The 20,215-nt window shown below is 44.9% G+C and overlaps 2 protein-coding genes across 3 annotated transcripts in view; one reads left to right on the forward strand and one right to left on the reverse strand.

Moving 5' to 3' along the window:
- Positions 1 to 20,215, forward strand: part of PLCG2 (phospholipase C gamma 2) — a 172,712-nt gene that overhangs the window by 81,324 nt on the left and 71,173 nt on the right. For both annotated transcript variants that reach the window (XM_077133130.1, XM_077133129.1), the window contains 3 exons: positions 683 to 766; positions 15,527 to 15,570; positions 17,149 to 17,221. In XM_077133130.1, coding sequence (XP_076989245.1) covers positions 683 to 766; positions 15,527 to 15,570; positions 17,149 to 17,221 — 201 coding nt within the window. The remainder of the gene's footprint in view (positions 1 to 682; positions 767 to 15,526; positions 15,571 to 17,148; positions 17,222 to 20,215) is intronic.
- LOC143660004 (suppressor of cytokine signaling 6-like) lies at positions 8,849 to 10,584 on the reverse strand. Its single transcript, XM_077133363.1, has one exon. It carries the CDS (start codon positions 10,451 to 10,453, stop codon positions 8,849 to 8,851), a length of 1,605 nt encoding a protein of 534 aa, XP_076989478.1. The 5' UTR covers positions 10,454 to 10,584.

A 20,215-nucleotide genomic window follows, 5' to 3' on the forward strand; every position in this document is an offset into this window, starting at 1 on the left:
TCCCCCAACATTCTGCAGTGTCCTAAAAATGGAAAAGCAGAGCAGAAGGGTGGGTATTTAAAAAGACGAGAGATGTGGCAAGCATTTTACCTCTGGTCACAACGTAATCTGATTTTTCTTCTTTATCAGGTGCTTACCGAGCTAGGCGTTTTTATAGATACTATTTTGTTTGCTTTCAGAGAGTTCTTAGGAAGGTCATGGTGGTTTTCCCATTTTACAGATGAAGAAACTGAGGGTCTGAGAGGTCAAATAAATTTCCCAAAGCCATACAGCACTTTGGGGGTAAAACCCAGATTGGAGCTTAGTTTAAAAAGGCTATTTATGCCTTAAAAAATGATCCGTATTTACAAACCCTATAAATATGTCTGGATTTGGAAGTCCCAAAGGAAAGCTCTCCTGCCCAAACAAGGAGGAATTGTTCATCGTGGCTCTTGGAAGCCTGGCTGGGCTTTTCCCTCTTGCGGCTCAGGAAGGGTCTTCCTTGGGGTAAGGGCAGGGGCTGCTGGGGAGTATGTTCACCCCAGGAGGTAAATTAGGAAACTCATGGATGGTTTTAGTTCAGGGGAATGTGGGTTTGATTTTAGTTAGTGTTGTAGAAAAGCCACCCATGTCTCTGTGAACAGGGAGGAGGCATTGTTGTGGTGGACATAAAAAGTCATGTGGTCACTTTTTTTTTTAACAGGAAATAGGCGCACACAAAGATGAACTCAGCTTTGAGCAGTTCCATCTCTTCTATAAAAAACTTATGTTTGAACAACAAAAATCGGTAAGATGACTCCTGAATAAATGATCAAATGACTTTTCCCCTGCAATTCAAAAGCTGGCATGTTCCTAAGAAACCCATGAGAAGCTTTCCATCTCCTTTCTAGTCAAGGAACTATATAGTAGAAATGACATCATGTGCCAATTTCACCTATTAGGTTGGTTCACAGTTTTTTAAACAGATGAAACTATGGGGAAATAGCATTCGCATACCTTTCTGGTGGGAAGGTAAGTGGCCATAAATTCATTTGAAATTTAATCAGTCTATAAAAAATAAAATTAAAACATGCAACTGACTCTATCCTATTATCTCATTCTTGAAGGAAGTTTAGCAAATTACTAATAGTAGCGCTCTCTGCATTTAGAGTTTGTGTATGTGTTCCTTCCTCTTATACCATATTTATATTTTCTCTAATGAGAATATTTCGATTAGACCAGTCTGCCATTTAAAATTAAATTAAAATGCACATATACTTTGATGTGGCAATAGTGCTTTGGGGACTCCATTTTTTTCAGAAATAAAAGCACCTGGACCTAAGAACCTATTACCTGATAGTTTACTGCAGCATTACGTGCACTGGCCAAGTACCTGGAATCAGCTGAGTGCCTCCCAGTAGGGGGAGAGCTGGGTAAATCGTGGTTCCTCCAGATGGCTCATCATTGTGCCACTGGTTAAGGACGAGTTGTTTTCCTTCCATGGATGACTAGGGATGTTCATGCTATTTTGTAAGGAAAGCAAGCGGCAGGTTCACGTGAGACATTGGTCTGATTTTTTTGTTAGACTAAAGCCATCCTCCTGTGTGTGTGTGCGTAGTTTCCATGGGCTAGGAGAACACGTGGGAGGATGCACACCTCGCGTTTAATGTTGGTTTGTGTGTGTGCCTTCTGGGGGCTCATAGAGGTGGGGAGGAGAGGGACTGAACTTTTCCCTTGTGTGCCTCAGTTTATTTGACTTGTTCCAAGGAGCACGTTATTTTCTCCATTAATGCCATTAATGTACAAAGTCTAAAAAGCCAGGCCTGGGGTGGTGCGCTGCCCTCCAGCCTATAGCAGGTACCACTCCGGGTGCCACCAATGCAAAAGTGCTTTACAGCCTGCAAAGGAGGGGACGCAGCAGAGCTCGATGGAGCAGAGAGCGCCTGGGGCTGCAGGCCAGTGGGCCTGGCTTCTCTCGCCACTGGGTGGTCTAGGGCCAGCCCCTGAGTGCGTCCAGCGTGGAGGAGATGAGTGCCACCCCCTGGGGCTTGGGGAGGACTTCGGGGGAGACTGGGTCCTGGACTTGCAGGCGTCTTCAGGCAGTGAACGTGGAAGTCGCTGGAATTGCCTTGTTCTGCAGTGTACTGCAGCTGGCAGCTGGGTGAGGGCACCGAAAGGGTGACTCTCGCCCATGGGGTTTTGGATGTATCTGAGGTAGGGATGTGGGAGACACAGTTCCCATCTGTCTGTATTGGGGAACAGCACACATTTTACAGATTCAAGATTCACTTGCAGTTTGTTCACTTTTCCATGTAATTGATCGTTGGTTGTTGGTGTGCCAAATAGAATAGAAAGGTGAGAGCCTGGAGAGCGGGAGACCTGGATTGTAGTCCTGAATTGGCCTCTAACTGACCAAGTGATATTGGGGTAAACATCTTCCCCCTTTACTGAGCCTCATCTATAAAATGAGGGTATTGCATCAGATAAATGGGTATAAAACATTTTAAATGATATAACCCCCCTTTTTCCATATCAAATCTTACAGAACAAATTCTGCTGCCAATTCTGTTGATGAAAGTGCTTAGATTACAACTTGTAACTTTTGTTTATCATCCGACCTTGAGAACAATGAAAATGTTTTGCTGACGGAGTACATACGAAACTCAGAATAATGACAATTTTTGCCTTATGTGTCGACAAGAGCTTGGTTCACTCAAGTAATTGCAAATAACAGTTTTTTTTAATAATAGTTTGTCTTAAAATGTCAGGATGCTCTCATTAGGCGGGTGGCAGGCAAGCCTGAGGATAAGGTTTGCACGAAAGCTATTTTATCTGTGAGCAGATCATCATAAAATACACAGATCATCTCCACTGTGATAAAGTTCTGCATAGATGTATTTCAATATATGCTTTATATTACAGTTCTTTTTTTAATTAAAAAAATGATGGCAAAATATATGCAATCTAAAATTTGCCATTGTAACCACTTTTAAGTGTACAGTTCCGTGACATTAATTATATTCACAGTACTGTGCAACCATGAATACTATTTCCAAAGGTTGTCATTACCCCAAGCAGAAACCCCGTGACCTATTAATCAATATTTCCCCATTTTTCCGTACTCCCCATCCCTGGTAACCTATAATCTACTTTCTGTCTCTGTGGATTTACCAGTTCTAGGTATTTCAGATATGTGGACTCATGGCAAAATGTGGCCTTTTGTGTCTGGCTTCTTTTATTCAGAATGACGTTTTCACGGTTTGTCCACATTGTAGCATCTATCAGAATTTCATTCCTTTTTCTTTTTTCTTTGTATGCTGTATGACGGAGTCATAGTTCATTATTTTTCCATGTGAATATCCCGTTGTTGCAGTACCAGTTGTTGAATTTTTGTTTGTTTTTGTGTGTTTGTTTTGCTTGTTTGTTTTTGGGGAAAGTGCTGGACCGAAATTGAACCCGGGTCTCCTGCATGGCAGGCGATAATTCTACCACTGAAGCACCCTTGCACCCCATCATTCTTTTTTTATGGCTGAATGATATTACATTGTATGGCTAAATCACATTTTGTTTCTTCATTCATCTGTTGGTAGTCACTTGGGTGGTTTCCTATTTGTTCTTTTTTTTTGCATGGACAGGCACCAGGAATCAAACCCAGGTCTCTGGCATGGCAGGTGAGAACTCTGCCTGCTGAGCCACCGTGACCCCTTATTTGGTTCTTTTCAAGGCTTAAGTGTGCGTGTGAGGGAAAGAGGGAGAGAAAGAAATCTGAGTCAGCATTTCAGTAGATTCCCTGAACCCTCTGGGGCACCCCAGTTTGCCAAATGGGAATTTAGTATGGGAAACCACTCAACAAACTTATCTGCATCAAAGGTTGCCCTCTGGTGGCCAGATAATCACACTTACCCTGCAGCCAGTTGTGGTTGGCCTCTTCTAATGGTTTAAATATTTAAAAAACAGATTGCCCACATTTAAAATTCAGGACATTTTGTATTAAAATACAGATTTTTAATTTTTCTGGGAAAAAACCCCTGAGATTTGGCAATAAATGGGCCCTCTGTCCCCCGCGGAGACATTAGAGTAGAACGGAAACAGATATTCTCTGGTTGGTTTCAGTTTTTTCTCCTAATTTCTCTTGTGTACCTGGAACCAAAGACCCTGAGTTTGCAACCCCTGTTGCTACCATTCTAGGATATGATGCTCCGGTTTGGATGCCCTGAGGTTTAATTTGGTGACTCGGAATTTGAATAGTAAGTCCCCAACCCCTATGAATAGTTTCTGGCCAGCTTGAGAAATCTCACAGCTTTATGTAGGTAAGTGCCCCTCCTCTAACATCTTAACAGATCCATTTACTTCCTGAGCTTCTTGCTGGAAGCACAGGGCAGAGAAGAGCATTAGCCACGTGCTCTTGGGATGCTCAGTTGGGGAGTCAGCTCGTTATGGTGTCTGAAGGCCCCTCAACCTTAGTCCACTGAGTGGTTTGTGCTCACCAGTAACCAGATGGTTTCAACTTAAGTTTGCCAGTTCCTCTTTGTATCTAACCATCTGTTCACAGAGCTGCCCCGAAGCCTCAACATTTCTAAGAGTTTGGCAGCAACAGAAAGGTGACAAATATAATTGCATGTGTGGTCCAGCAGGAAAAGAGGTTGTACCTCTAACTAGGCTGGGATAACTGTCATGAATAGGTGACAGTTCCTCAGTGTGGACTGAATGCTTGGCATTGTGTGAAGGGCTTTACTTACCTTTAATTCTCCCACAGCACTATGAGGGAGGTATTGGTATTATCCCCATTTTATGGAAGAGAAAACTGAGGCTCATTGGAGGTCAGGCAGCTAGTAAGCTGCACAGCTAGGATTTTTCTCCTTTGGCCAACTTTAACGCCTAGCCACCGACATTGCTTCTTCTTTTTAACATTTTTTTTTTTTTGTGAATGAAATTTTTATTTACACACTGTATCTAGAAGCAGATACATAAATTCTTATACAATTAATTTCCAAAAATGTGCAAGAAATTACTATAATTTGTTTACAAACCAAAAAACATATTAAAATCAATGGACTTTGGATAATTCACTTTGTGGTGTTCTCATACAAATGGTATACACCTGATTTGAAACATAGAGAAAAAGTGTAAACTACAGCAATCTGGATTGCAAGTATTAATTTCGTGGCACTCCAACATGACTATAAAATTTCTTTAATCCAACATGTATACTTATTACAAAATTCTGTAAGAATTTTTCGTATCTCTGGATATAGACTTTGGAACACGTTTCAGAAACAGCAACTACACATTTTGCCATGTTATGATTAATAGAAAGAATGCTTATTAAAAAATCTTCCTTACAGGATTAAAGTATTAAAAGAAATCATATTTGTGGTTACTAGCATACCAATACTTTAGAATTTTAAAGTTTTTATGGAACTGGTGATTGCTCCCTTATAAAGTATTTAACCAAACTGTCTATTGCTGGTAGTGTGATTTCACTTTCAAATTAAGAATTCACATTTGATTAAATGCAAATTAAGATTTAACTGAAAATATAGTATTATGAATCATTCATAAAGCAACATCTCTCATCTCATCATCTGTAGTGTGGCTTGTTACAATTAAAATTGGCATTTCTGAAAGTTTTAAGAAACATTTAGACTTGCAGCACTAGCAGAGGCATTGCATATAACCTATTTAAGATTTTTAATAACTTTTATCCTGTTTCAATAATACTGGCCCAGAAATGACAAAGCATATTTTTATATGTTATTTCCCATATGCCAATGATTTAGCCTTTTGGCACTGAATTTCTTCAAGAGCAAAGTGGCTGCCCTGTGTAGCTGGTTTCCTTAAAAATTATTTTTAGTTTTGTCATCATTTCCTGTGATAAGTATTTTTGATCCTCCATGTCTAAATTCTCAGATTATTGCACCAAGTAGAAAAAAAACAGTTTTCCTTAGAAAAAGATTTTTCAAGTACTTTCTATCGCTTTCTTACCATTTTTAAAAATGCATAATAGTGTCCTTGCAAGTCTGAAAATAGTTTCTGGTTTCCAAGATGTTTGTGATGAAGCATTTGATTTAAAAAAAAAAAACACTAAAAGCTCTGATCCATTTGTTATGGCAAATGGGTACAGCTTTCCTGTTTTTTTCTTTTTCTTGCTTTAAGCACAGATTGTTAGAAACATACTGAAAAGTCACTTAGAGGTTTCATCCACATATGTCATCTAAGCCATCTTTCAATAGGATCCAAAAATGTAATGAAATTATATCTAGTCCAAATTACAGGATGACTATCTCTTTTCCTTTCCATTTTTAACCAGACTGTTTTACTACTGTATAAAACCAATCTTTCATATTATGTCATGCTACTTAAGCCAAATGGGTATCTCTTCATACAAAAATAGAAAATATTGTAATACCTTCTTTTCTGTTTATAAACTTAATTTCTTGGCAGATACTTTGATTTTCAGCAATACACTATCAGAACCTAGTGATTCCACATTAGATGGTAGCAGGGCATACTATTCTAGGGTATTTTATATTATGGATATCCAAAAGCACATTAAAAACTGGCTTTCTGAATTAGAACCATATGAAGTCTTGCCCGCCAAATAAACACAAAGTACAATTTTAAATACATGTAGTTGAAAATCAGAATAATCTTTTCTTGATGCTAACTGGCTAGTTCTTAAACACATGGCATCATGAGGAAAACGGGGTGGGGGGAGAGGAAGGACAGGTTATGTCCACATGATGAGGCGGGGTTCAGGGTAGTCCAAAGACCTCTGTGCACCACGATTTCACAAAGAGTACATGTAAATGCTTCTAGAGACAGAGAAGCCATCTCAACATTTATTATTAATACACAGTGACTCTCTGACAATACTTGCATCTAATATAGATGCACAGGAACTTTTAACTCACCCCAGATATATTTTAAATTGTTTAAAAATAAATAATTTTGCAAAAAAATAGTTTAAATGTCTTGCGTTAATTTGATAACAAGTTTACAACTCTGTAATAGTTCTTTATCCAAATAGCTTATAGTGAATACTTATTACAGTATTCTCCATATTTCATCTTATTAGGTGAAAACATCAGAAAATGAAAGAAGAGACTTCCTAACAAGGTACAATCAACATTCCACTAAAATTAAGTACCTTTTCCCCTTTAAGTGAAAATACCAGGACACCATGATAATTATGGCATTTATTTTTCTTGGTAATATCTCGATTCTGACCCTAAGAAGCAAATAGAGAAATGAATAGGGATATAGATATGTTTGAATGACAAAGCCATTAGCTTTTACCTAAGATGTTTACTCTTGAGTTTAAATGGAGTCAGAGACAGGAGAAGTGATGAATAAAGAAGGAAGAAATGTCTCATCTGAGATGGAAACATTTTCCTTTAAAGCTGTGTAACTGGAATCATTTTCTGTACAGGGCAATCCAAAATATTACATGATAGTATTGTACAATGAACAAACACTCTGCATTTCAAAATAACTGAAAAATATTGGCAAGAACTCCACCACCATTCCCCCCCCATCAGCCTGAGGACTGATGCAAAGAGAGAGAATGATTAACAGTGGTCCCAAATTAGTTGAAACTTAGCTAAATTAAAAAGAAACAAACCAAAAAACCCACTATTTTTAAATTGCAAGTATTTCTGGTAGGCAATGAGACTTCCACATATCTGATATGGTTTTAATATTCTTCCTCCATAATGCTCCACAATACCCACACTTTGTCAACTAGAATCATTTTTTGGGGGGTATGTGGGGGAATAGGAGGGGTCCAATCAGCACATTTTAATAGTTATATTAAAAAGAAAAATAAAAATCTAATTTCAAAACAATGTTTTCTATCCAAATCAATTCAAAACTTTAGATGCCAGGAAACATTAAAAACATGTATTATATGAGTACCAGGGAAACTTAACTTTAATGTTGCAAGAGAATCCAGTTCATTTATGAAAATTAGTTGCACAATCAAGTTTTACCCAAGAAAATGTTGACTAAGCTAAATAAATCACAGAGAAAACATTTTACGGAAAGTAAAAGTATTGATAACAAAAAATTGGTATCACAGAAAACTATGATCATCTAATATTTCTTTAATAGCAGTTCTAGTTCCATAGGTCATTATGTTATGCCAATTTGTACCAAAGTTTAATGACGGAAAAGGCAACAATTTCTAAATTGGTGGTATACATTTCTTTAAGATTTTTTAATGTAAGGCCATTAAAAAAAAAAAATAGACAAACCCCAAGATACAAAATGAATTCCAAAAAAAAAAAAGCGTTGTAAAAGTATGTTGCAGATCTGTGTTTCATTACCCCAAATTATGTCAATTTGTAATTCTAAATACATCTTCCTAAAGAATGAGAGTAAAAAAAATCACTTTCAGTGTATACAAAAGTCCTGTGTTTTATCACACGGGTGTATTTCTTCAACACTTTCTTTTTAAAATGGGCCATTTAAAGAGAGACATAGTTTTCATTCTATTACGTTTCATTCAACTTAGGGTTGAATACACATGAAATGTGCTTTTAATGCATAAAAGTCACAGTGGATAGCAGCAAAGGACTTGGAGGGGGGTAAAGGGAGAATCTGATCATTCACATTGTGATTATTTTGCACATTGATGAAAGATAATTCACACTTCTGAAACCTCAAAGACTTCCCTTTTTAAAGGAACCAAAATAAACCCATGACACCTTGCTGACACTTCCCCGCCCCGAAACAAAATGACTAATCTTTTACACATAAAACTGAAATAGTTATGGCAGCAAAAGATTCTGATAGCAATGAAAGTTTGTAAACGGTATTTCAATCTCTTTTTCACTTGTTCCCAAAGTGCAAGATGCAGGGTTCTCATAATCTTTCAGTAGTGCTTCTCCTACTGAATAAATAGTAAATAATCCTTCATCTTGTTTGGCAAAGGCAGTTTTTGAATTAGGTCTATTCTGGTATATTGACGTATAACAAAATGACACAGGTACTGCAAAGAGCGCACCTGCATGAACCGGGATACTGGACTTGTCAGTCTGACAGGGTAAGTGGCAGATCCAGGCAACCGAGACCGTGAATAACAAAAAGCTCCATTTTCAGAGTCCCTGATTGAATGTTCAACTAGATCAACTATAGAAGTATGTCCTTCCACATCTGGTTGTTCATAAAAGCTAAACCTACCGTTTGAGTGTTCTATTCTAGTGTGAAGTGTTTTGCCATGCGAGCGAAAGCTCAAACTCAAAAGGTAACGGTCATCAGAACTATCTCGAACAAGAAAAGAACCATCTGGCACATTTGCTAGTTTCCCTTCTGCCTCCCAGCGTGTTATCGGCCCCCAGTACCACCCTTGGTTTGCAAGTTTTTTCAGCTCCTCTGTAAGGCTTGTCACGACCATAGGACCGCTACTTTGCACAGAGTCATAAACCCTCGCAACCCCAGGAACAGAGTTAGGATCAAAATTCAAATGACACCGCATACTTTCAGACACATGGGCATCTGTGCCAGTGAGTCCACTGAAGTTCCTTTGGATTTGATTATTCTGCATTGGAGGTAGCAATGGTGAGAGTGGAGGGATGTCGTCGTGACTCACTCTCGGGCTTGGCAACAGGACGCCTGTGGTGCCAATCAACAAGCCATTCACGGGCTGGTCCACAAAGATATCTGGGGCAGCGACTAAGTCCTGGTCAACCTGACCCTCATCATCAGGGAAAGAGTTCCCTCCCACTTGGGGAGGACCTGCAGAAACTTCCATGGGAGAAGAACTGTCCAGACAGCAACTACGTGACCCTTCCAAAGGATACATTCCCTCATCTAAAGGCACAGTATACTGAATGTAGTCCTGAGGCATAAGTCCAATAACTACAGGCACATGTTCATCAAGGTGGAGACGCAAGTCTCCGTTCTGAGACTCCGAGCTCTTTAAGGACGTACTCTGCTCCTGGCACACGGCTTCAGCCTGCAGATCGTGGAAATCCTTCCGCACACCATTCAGGGCTCGACTCGGATTGGAAGAATGAACCACGGCCTTGACCCTCACCTCCGGTTTGATGCATTTCTCCTCCGAGTGTGTGGGCCGGAGAGGCCACGGGGTAGGGCTGTAGTGGTGACTGCGGAGGGAAGTTGACCGGATGGGTCTCTGCACGCGCACGTCTTTAAAGACGAGGGGCGCCGAGGAGGAGGAGACGGTGTCCTGGTCGGCAGAGGGGCCGGCCCGCGCGCCGCCCTTGCCTTTCTGCTTCTGCTTCATCGAAAGCCGCCTCTTTAACGTGCCCATGAGGCTCTCACTCTTTGATCTGTTTTTCCCTCCTCGCTCATCCTCACTATTGCTATCACAGCTGGCCATATCTTTACCATAGCAGCTACCAAATAAGGAATCATCTTTTCCAAAATCACCAGCTAGCGATGGTTGTTGAACTACCATGAAATCAGTTTCTTCTTTACTTTTATTCAAGTTAAAAGATTTACGGAAGGTTTTAAGACTAATTTTCTTCATTGTGACTGGTTACCTAATCCAGGGGGATCAATTCCTCTGTAGAATATTATCCCCAAACATCTGGAGAGGCTGCAATGCTGCATCTATGTATTTTTCCAGCTTCATTTAACCTCTGGAGCCATTTTCCAGCAGCGGCCACAGCTCCGCTTCCTCGCCCAGCGCCCTGCGCTCGGCCCTCCTCCCGGGCACCTCCTCCTCCTCCCGGGCACCTCCTCCTCCCGCCTCCTTCCTCCTTCTCCCGGGCACCTCCTCCTCCCTCCTCCTACCTCCTCCTCCCGGGCACCTCCTCCTCCCGGGCACCTCCTCCTCCTCCCGGGCACCTCCTCCTCCCGCCTCCTACCTCCTCCTCCCGGGCACCTCCTCCTCCTCCTCCCGGGCACCTCCTCCTCCCGGGCACCTCCTCCTCCCGCCTCCTACCTCCTCCTCCCGGGCACCTCCTCCTCCTCCTCCCGGGCACCTCCTGCTCCCGGGCACCTCCTCTTCCCACCTCCTTCCTCCTCCTCCTCCTCCTCCTCCTCCTCCGCCTCCGCCGCCGCCAGGAGGATGCGCTGTGGCGCCTCGGCGGTGGCGGAGCCCTTTTTAACATTTTAACCTTCTTTTTTAAGGGACATTTCGAACACAAAGAGAGAAGTATAATGACCCCTCCCCCCCCCACAAGCACCCCCTGACCAGTTTCATCCAGTTAGCTCCTAGGACTGTTTTACCTCACCTGTGCCCTCTCCCGCTTCCCTCTTCTTGTAGGATTTTGAAGCAAATCTCAGATGTTGGATCATGTCACCCCTAAATATTTTAGTTCAGTACCTAACTTCTTAACTGCCCCCTTCTTCATCTTACTGTTTGAAAGCAGAAGGCCTGGCCCCACTCAAAAGCAAACTCATTTCTAAATTTTGAAGTGCTTTTATTATAAGCACCGTAATATGTATTCATTTTATAAAATTAGACAATGCACAGGAAGAGAAAATTCAAATGCCTGTGGTCCTGCCTGTGATGATACTTTCAATGATACTGAAGTTTATGTTCATTCTTCCGGATTGTACATGTGTGCGAACCCTACATGCAGGCATGTAGGCTTTTTTTTTTTTTTTTGTACGTGGGCAGGCACTGGGAATCGAACCCGGGTCCTCTGGCATGGCAGGCAATCGTTCTTGCCTGCTGAGCCACCATGGCCCGCCCAACATGTGAACTTTTGATAAAGGTGTTTTAACAGCAGATCCCATCTAATGTTGCAGGTTCTTCAAATCAGGCAGAGGCAACGGGAGGTCCCGCTGCAGACGTTTGCGACCAGTGTCTAGTTAGCTTTGTCATTGTGAGTTTTCCCATCGGCCACCTGGAGCCACGTGATTCCCACGTGCTGCTAAGCACCAGCCAGTTCCCAAAGAGTGTGTTGGCTTCCAGCCACGTGGGCAGCTCAGGTCCCCGGCCTGATGTGTGGACTTGATGCCCTTGGACTTTGCTTCGCCTGCCCTCCCTCCAGCACATCCCCTTCCCTTGCCCAGCTGGTGACCTCCTCTTCTCCAGAGGCCCAACTCACAGTCGGCTTTCCCCTGCTGCCTTTGGCGCCCATGATTTTATTCATTCGTTTGGCAGGGGTTTGAGTGACTGGAGAGGGCTTGGTGGTTAACAAAACAGACCTCACATCTGGCCGTGGCAGGTGGCAGTGGTTAATGACGTTTCCTAGAGTCACACCGGACAAAGCAGGTCCTCTTGCCAGGTAGAATTTCAACACTTAACCCCACATGGGAACCTTCAGATAAATTAAGTGCTGCCCATACTGTATGCCCATAGCATCTGGAACATTCTTCTCTGATTGCTGGGGTATTGTTAATTTATGTGCATTTGCTTATTTCACTCTCAGTATACTGTGGGCACTGGGTATTCATAAAGGAGGAGCTGGGTTGGAGTTCTGACCCCTTTGACTTCGCAGGTATGTTATCTTGGAAAAATTCTGGAGCTCCTGGAGCCTGTTTCCTTGTTTTTGAAATGAGGCTTGTTTTACTGCCTCTGGAGTAGGATCGGTGTGAGCAGTGACTGAAAGCCTGGCGCCAGCTTACAAACGTGCTGTCACTTCTTCCGACTTCAGGATGTTCTCCTTGACTGCCTCTCTGTCCCCTTAGGGAACACACTCCTCAAGAGCTGTCTGCACCTGCCATCTCTACTTCCCTCACTCTTTGTCGAGCTGATTCTCTTCACGTTTTCATCCCTGCCACTCCCAGCACATCATCATGGCTTGTGTACCTGGCGAGGCTGGCAAATCCAAAATCCATAGGGTAGGTGACAGGTGGAAACCTAGAGAGGATTCGATGTTGCAGCGGGAGTCTGAAATCCACAGGGCAGGAGGCAGGCTGGAAACTCGGCAGGAACTGATTGACATTGCAGTTTCCAGGCAGAATTGCTTCTCCTTTGGGAGGCCTCTGCTCTTGAGGCCTCCTATGGACTCGATGCAGCCCGTGCACATTGTGGAGTGGGGGAGGGGTCTACTTTCCTTAAGGTCAGCTTATTGCAGATGCTGCCCCCATCTGTAAGCAGCTCCACAGCAGTGCCCAGGCCAGTGTTTGACCACACAACTGGTGCCGTGGCCTGGCTAGGTGGACACATACAAGTACCCCTTCCAGTTACTTTATCTGTGGCTTCTGGACACTATGCTTGGGTTATTCTCCTTCTACCCCACTGTCCCCCCTCTCAGATAATCTTTTGCTGGATCCTCTTCTACTACTTGACTTCTAAAGGCTGCTGAGCCCCAGCCAGGGCCAATCCTTAGCTGGCATGCACTGGTACCAGGTATTAAAGGGTTGCTGCCCCAACCCCTAAGGCCCCCCTCTCTCACCACCGCCTTGGTTCCTGAGCATCCTGGGTGGACACAGTGGGGGCCATGCATGCCGGCATGCCAGCCAGCCCATGCACCTGGTCTCGGTGTGCCAGGCTGCTATTATAGCAAAGGACTCTGGGCTAGTTGGCTTAAACTACAAGACTGTGTTGTCTCCCCTTTTTGGAGGGTGGAAGTTCAAAGTCATGGTGTTAGAAGGATCATGCTTTCTCTGAAGTCTGTAGCGTTTGGTGGTGCCGCAATTTTTTTAACACCATCTCTGCCTCTGCAGCCACCGTCTCTTGTCTCTCTCCCTGTCGTCTCCTCCTGCTGTGTTTCCATTCAGCCAGTGTTTTCGTGCTTCAAAGCACTGTGTACTGTTGTGGCCATGAGGTTTCTTGGCATCTGGAAGGATGTTTTTGAGTCAGAAACTAGGCTGGTGGAGAGTAACGTTGCATCCTCTTAGTGTTCTCAGACAGTTGCAACAGTTCAGCCTCTAAATTTGGGGAGCTCTGGGTTTGGTCCTGGCGTATGCCCCGAGTGATGCCTTCTGGGCTGAACATTTGCCTCTTTGCCCTTGGTCCCCTGCCTGCTGTGGATCTCAGGGGCTGATTCCTCCAAACACATCTCCGGGCTGCCCCTCCAGCTGGCTTCCAGTCAGCTAAGCCAGTCAGGTACCTGGCAGGGGGCTACAGGGCAGAGGGCAGGGGAGGGGGGCGTTCTCACCCCCTTTTCTGGCTTTGTCGGTGGAGGGGGGCACCTCCTCCTCTGTCCCAGCTCCTGAGTGCACAAATGGGGTGGAGCTTTCCTGTGTTTCATTTGGGTCACTTTGAAGAAATGTGCTGGCTTTAGGAACCATGTGGGGTGGGTCATTGAGCATGAGTCATGAGATGCCCTTTCCTGCCATATAACCAAACCCGTCTGGACGTTCTGGTCTGAAATGGATTTAGCCTCGTGTACTTTAAGCACCAGATTTACCCAGGGATCTAGACTCCAGGTAAGTCTAAATGATAGTGTAGGCTGCCTAAAATCCCTTTTATCCCTTTCTTTTTAAATAAATAACTATGCTGTAAATTACACATAAATTACTATTTCAAATGAATGACTTTTAACCTTTTTTTTGGGTGACTGGTCTTCTTTGGGATGCCGATTAAAGAAACCTATCGATCACCTCTCTAGAAAAATAAAATATGCACACACACAAACGTATGCATATCTTCTGATGCTTTCTAAGGGTTTGTGGAATATCCTTTCTAGAATGCTTTCCACTTATTGGAAATGGTTTTCCACTTCTTGTCCTGGATTCCAAGTTGTTTGACAAGAGGATCCAGGCAGTTTAGAGAAGTAGTTGTTTTGTATCATTAGCACTTATGGCATGCCAGTGGCTATGTTTTCTTTTTTTTGCTGATTTATTCAAATATGAATTATTTAAGTTATGGGCTTATTGGAATCCGTCAACATAATGCTACCTGATCAGAAATGGACAAGGAATAGGGGTGTGTGTGTGTGCGTGTGTAAACTGCTTAGCACATGGAAACTGTGATTAGAGCTGGGAGCAGGGTCCTACATGAGCTTCCCAGGCGTTGGAGCCCTTTTATCTGTCAGTGGTTGGCTACCAGGGATGCCGGTTGGTCGGAACAGCTGTTTTGCGCACAATTTGGCAGTATCCAACTTAACAGTGTGTTGCTACCCACGTCCAGGTGTTTTCCCTCCTAGGGATCCACCTACAGAAATACTGGCATAAGTAGGCAAAGATATATGTACAAGGGATTTGATTGTAGTCCTGGATACAGTAGCAAAAATGTGAGTGATACACATATTAATGGAATACAATATGATTTTTCAAAATAGACATGGAAATGTGACTCCTACTATACAGCATACAAAAAAAAATAGTGAGGTGAGGCTATCTGAGAATCCCGAATAACTGTGAAGTTTGAAACTACTGACAAAAACTTGAGATACATAGCAATATAATACGAAAAGATATCATGCAGTATCATATAGAATAACATAGCAACATAGTGTGGTGTAATAAAATGAACATCCATTAGAAAGTCTGAAAGGAAAACTACAAAATGATTAAGAGTGATATGAAAGGGGATGAGGAAGACTTCTACTTTTTGCTCCATAGGTTTTTTTATATACAAATATTTACAACTAATGCAAATTACAGTGATCTTCTTTTAGTCCAAAAAACCAAACAGCTGCTTATTTGTGTGTACCAAGTGACTTGATTTGTCTGATGTTCTTTGTGTTTTCTCTTTCAGATTCTTGACGAATTCAAGAAAGATTCCTCCGTGTTTATCCTGGGGTGAGGCACCTGTAGTATGGGGTGTAGCGTAGGGAGGATTTGGGGGCCTTTAAGTTCCCCCCAGCCTGCTGGTGACCCTGGGGAAGGGCCACCTCTGTGTCCAGGTGCTGAGCTGATGCGAACAGTGGGTCCCTGTCGGAGCTTCACTGTCCTGAGCTTGTGGCAAGGATAAAGAGGATTTGCAGTGTTTTGGGAGAATTGGCCTGGAGGGTTCTGTAGAGGAGCCTGTAGAGAAGCAAGGTGTGCTCCATGGAACAGTGGGATTTGTACAAGAGTTAAAATAATGCTAATGGTCATGTAAGTTAGGGAAATTCCTAGTGAAGCAGGTTTAGCTGAGTTAAAATGAATTGATACCCATAACTGCTTTATTCACTTGGTGATTGACACCATGTTATTAAAAAGAAAGCACTGCAGGACTTATCAGGGCCTTTACTGTATTTTGTGATTCCCCAAGGGGGGATTTATGAAGTCTTCTGTGTTTCCCAGTCATATCTGACTCAGGAATGTTTGTCACTGAGCCTCCATGAGTAGACCCTAGATTGGGATTTGGGGATTTCTGGCCTTCCCTGCTGTTCTGAGCCAGGATGGATTTCCCTGGGAAGCTCCATTCTACATAGAAACCAGGGTTTCCACAAAGCTGTGTGTCAGCAGGTGGCTGGCCAGGCTGGAGTCTTCCCTGATCCTGAGGGCAGGGGTCTCTCTCCTCCAGCTGCACATCCTCCCAGCCCAGGACCTCTGCCCCTACCCCCACCCCGCTGTGGCCAGCACCTGCAGACCCCAGCTGGGTTCTCCCCAACACCCCCGAGTCCGCGGGCCTTCATCGGACCCCACCCTGCTCCCGTTCCCTCTGTGCCACCACTCGCAGTATGCCACTGCTCAGGTGCTCGGCCCCCCTTCTCCAGCCCCAGCCTTTCCACAGTGCGGCCCCTCCAGCCCTGCCCGCCCCGGGGGCTCCCTCAGCCCTGCCAAGCTCTCCACCTCTTGCCTCTGGGTTTTCCTTTTCTCTCTTCCTCCCTTCTCTCCCTCCCTCCTCTTTCCTGTCCCTCTTGCATACCACCTCCTTCCTCCCTTTTCCTTTGGCCTTTTCTTATATATGCCTCCCCCACCCTCGCTAAGCACTCCTCCTTCTCCTCCTCCTCCTCGGGTCTCCATTTGAGGCTGCTTCCTCCAGGAAGCCCCAGGCCTGGGTCAGGGCCGCCTTGTGCCCTCCTCAGCCTTCTTGAGCTAGACCACGATGCCTGGCTTACTCAGCACCTTCCACCCTCCCTCCTTCCACCCTCAGCTGCTCCCGGGTCTCAGCTGGCAGCAGAACTGGGCCTGCTAACAGTTTGCATCAGTGGTCGCTCAGGATCCTTCCAAGTCGGGATGTCCCTCATGCCTTTGCATCTGCCTGTTGGACCACCAGCACCTGGACGGCTGGGGGCGGCGGGGAGCACTGCCTGGGCACAGCAGGGAGCACTTTCTGGCTGTGGGGGGAGCACTGCCTGGCCACAGCAGGGAGCATGCCTGGCCATGGTGGGAGCATTGCCTCCCGCTGTTGACCTTCTCTCTCTAAATGCCCCACCTTGCCCCCGGCAGGAACACCGACCGGCCGGACGCCTCCGCTGTCCACTTGCATGACTTTCAGAGGTTTCTCCTACACGAACAGCAGGTGAGAGCACAGCGAGGTCTGTCAGGGCTGGGGGATGGCGGGCAGCTACCCGGGAAGGTTCTTCAGCTCTCACCACCCGTGCTCACCTGGTGGCCTGTTGTCAGGACTCACCTGGCATCTCTCTGGTGCCAGATATTTCAGATCCTTGTTGATGCTGCTTTAGTGCCCTGAACTCTGGAAGGAGAACAGCCTCATATTGGCTCCTGTTCAAGGCACAAATTGAGGAGAAGGCAGAATGAAAACATTCCAAGGTGGAACTGGAGGGGTGAGGGCCTGTAGGTTGGGTGTGCCCACACCTGGCTGGGTTCCCTCACCTGGCCTGGCTCCCTCACCTGGCAGGTTCCCTCACCTGCCTGGGCTCCCTCACCTGGGCTCCCTCACCTGTTAGGCTCCCTTTACCTGGCCTGGCCCCCTTTACATGGCCTGGCTCCCTCACCTGACTGGGCTCCCTCACCTGGCGGGCTCCCTCACCTGGCGGGCTCCCTCACCTGGGTGGACTCTGCTGGCTGTCCAGGCTTGCCTCAGGTGCCATACCCCACAGACACTCTCCCTGATGGCTGTAGGGGCTGGGCTGGATGGGCCTTGCCTGCCAATTCCCCTGGGAGATAACACAGTCCAGCTGTCCTGTGACATGGAGGGAGGCCTCCTCAGCAGGGTTGTGCCTGGCTCTGAGCTGGGCAGCAGGACTGAATGCATTGTGTACTGGAACAGTGGTTCCACTGGAGGCACCGTGGACCCCCCAGAGGGCCTCTGGCATTGTCCGGGGGCTTTTTGTTGTCCTAGCTGGAGGTGGGGTTAACCTGTGGGTAGAGGTGATACACAAGACAGCCCCCGCCCCAGAGAGTTGCCCGACCCCAAAGTGTGTGATGCTGAGGCTGAGAAGCTCTGAGAGGTGGGGGGAGCCTGGGCTTAAGTCGCTCTCCGCCAGGTGACCTTGGGCAGGATTAACCCTTCTGTGCCCCAGCGTCATCCTCTATAAATGGGCACGAGGGCCCCAACCCTCGGAACTTTGAGGATCAGAGAAGATTATGAAGATGTGTATATATGCATGTGTTATGTAAATATATACATATATATTTAAAGTTTTATATATACTGGAGCCTCATCTTTTTTTTTTTTTTAAATCAAGAATTCAACTTGGGGAAGTTGAATTTCTCCCCGTTCTCACCATTCCCCGAAGGGGGCTTTGCAAATACTTTTCCACTCACTGATCAAATCACTCTGGGATTCATCGGGGCATCACTCTGGACAAACCAGCAAAATCTCATGTCCTACCTGAGATTCCAAGTACTTATGGCGTTCAATCAAACTATCTACATAAGTTATATTAGGAAATGCTCTAGTCAAAATCTAAATTTTGTAACAAATAAACATTTTTTGCTTTAGTCTCACACATAAGGTGACATTTTAAAATATTAATTGCCATCTATTTTCAGCACCCTGCAATAATGGCATTCCTTTGTTCTTCCTCATGCAAAAACATTTAAAAAATTTGTACATTGTACATTTAGTCACTATTATTATACACTCTATGCATTCTTAGATTATACCATCTCAATCTTTAACATCTATCTTTCTTTCTGATTTCATTTATGTCCCCAGCCCTCCTCCCTCTATCATTCTCACATGCAGCTTCATTCAGTGTTTTAACATAATTGTATTATGTTAAAAAGCCTCATCTTTTTAAAACAACTTTGTTATGCAAAAAAAACTCAAACATGTGCAAAAGTAGAGATTAGAACAAAGAACCAATATGACCCATCCCTCGGATTAAAATATGATGAACATTTGCCCCTGTCATTTCATTTCCCTTCCATCTCCATACTCACATCCCCCTCCCCTGTCCCGCTCTCCCCTCCCCTTTATTTCTTTGCTGGAAAATGTTAAAGTCCACCGTGGACATCTTATCATTTCATTTGTGCACGCTGCACTGTGTCCCTCTCACAGTGAAGCCTATCTTTCTATAAAACCTAGCCACAGTACTGCCGCCCCTTGTTTCATCTTGGGCAGCACCCACCTGTGTTTGGTTTTCACTGACTGGGGAGAAGCAGTGCCCAGGATGCTGGCCGTCCCCATGGGGTGGGCACAGGCCCAGGATGTAGCTTCATGGTGAGCGATTAATGCCAGAAATGAGGCTGTTGGGGCATCGTGCCTTGCCCACTCGGGGCCGGGCCTCAGCCATGGCGAGGAGGCGTATTTACACCACCAGGCCCACGCAAGGGAGGTGAAGTGAAGGAGAGGAGTTGACTCTCCTGGGCACAATTCTATGCACAGGGCTGGTGGGAGAGCAGCAGAAAGACAAGTGCACTTTCCCCCTCTATTGCCAAGCTCTTTCTTGTGCTGAAGTATCCTGTTTCGTAGGGGACCAGTCAAGTGAAGTTGACTGAATTCCTGGGGGCCTGTAGCCTTACCTCCTAGAATTTTAGAATTCACCGAAGTCTGGTAGTCGACTTGGGCGTCCCTCTTCAGTGCCACCTGGTGGCAGTTAATTGTAAAACAGGGGAGAGTCGCAGCCTGCCCCAAACTGGCCCCTTAGCAGGGACTGCCCAGGGTGGGGTGGGGGATGCAGGTGGGTTTGGGGTGCCGGGATTTGGGACCAGGGGCAAAATGCAGGCATTCTCCCAACATCTGCCACTGGAATTAGGACACTGCCAGCCCGTGAACATCTATATGAGCGTGCACAACAGAGATGACAGACCAGATTGGATGTTGAGGACAGGAAATGTAGGCTGTCAATTTCTCTGACCTTAAATATCGCACGTGCTACACTCTCTGCGGGATGCTGGGGCGAAGCAGAGCCATCAGGAATGTCTGTTTGGGCTGATGGTTGTTTAAATGTGGAATAACTACCAGCAGCATTTGGTGTCGCCAACTAATGCTACTTTTCTAGAAGGCACATTGGCGCTATGTAATTAAAATAAAAACCTTAAAAAAATGTTTGTATACTGCCCTCCCAGGGACGTCTTGTAAAGAAGTAATGGCAGCATTCTTTTA

Source organism: Tamandua tetradactyla, chromosome 16, assembly GCF_023851605.1.
Source record: "Tamandua tetradactyla isolate mTamTet1 chromosome 16, mTamTet1.pri, whole genome shotgun sequence".
Classification (NCBI taxonomy): Eukaryota; Metazoa; Chordata; class Mammalia; order Pilosa; family Myrmecophagidae; genus Tamandua; species Tamandua tetradactyla.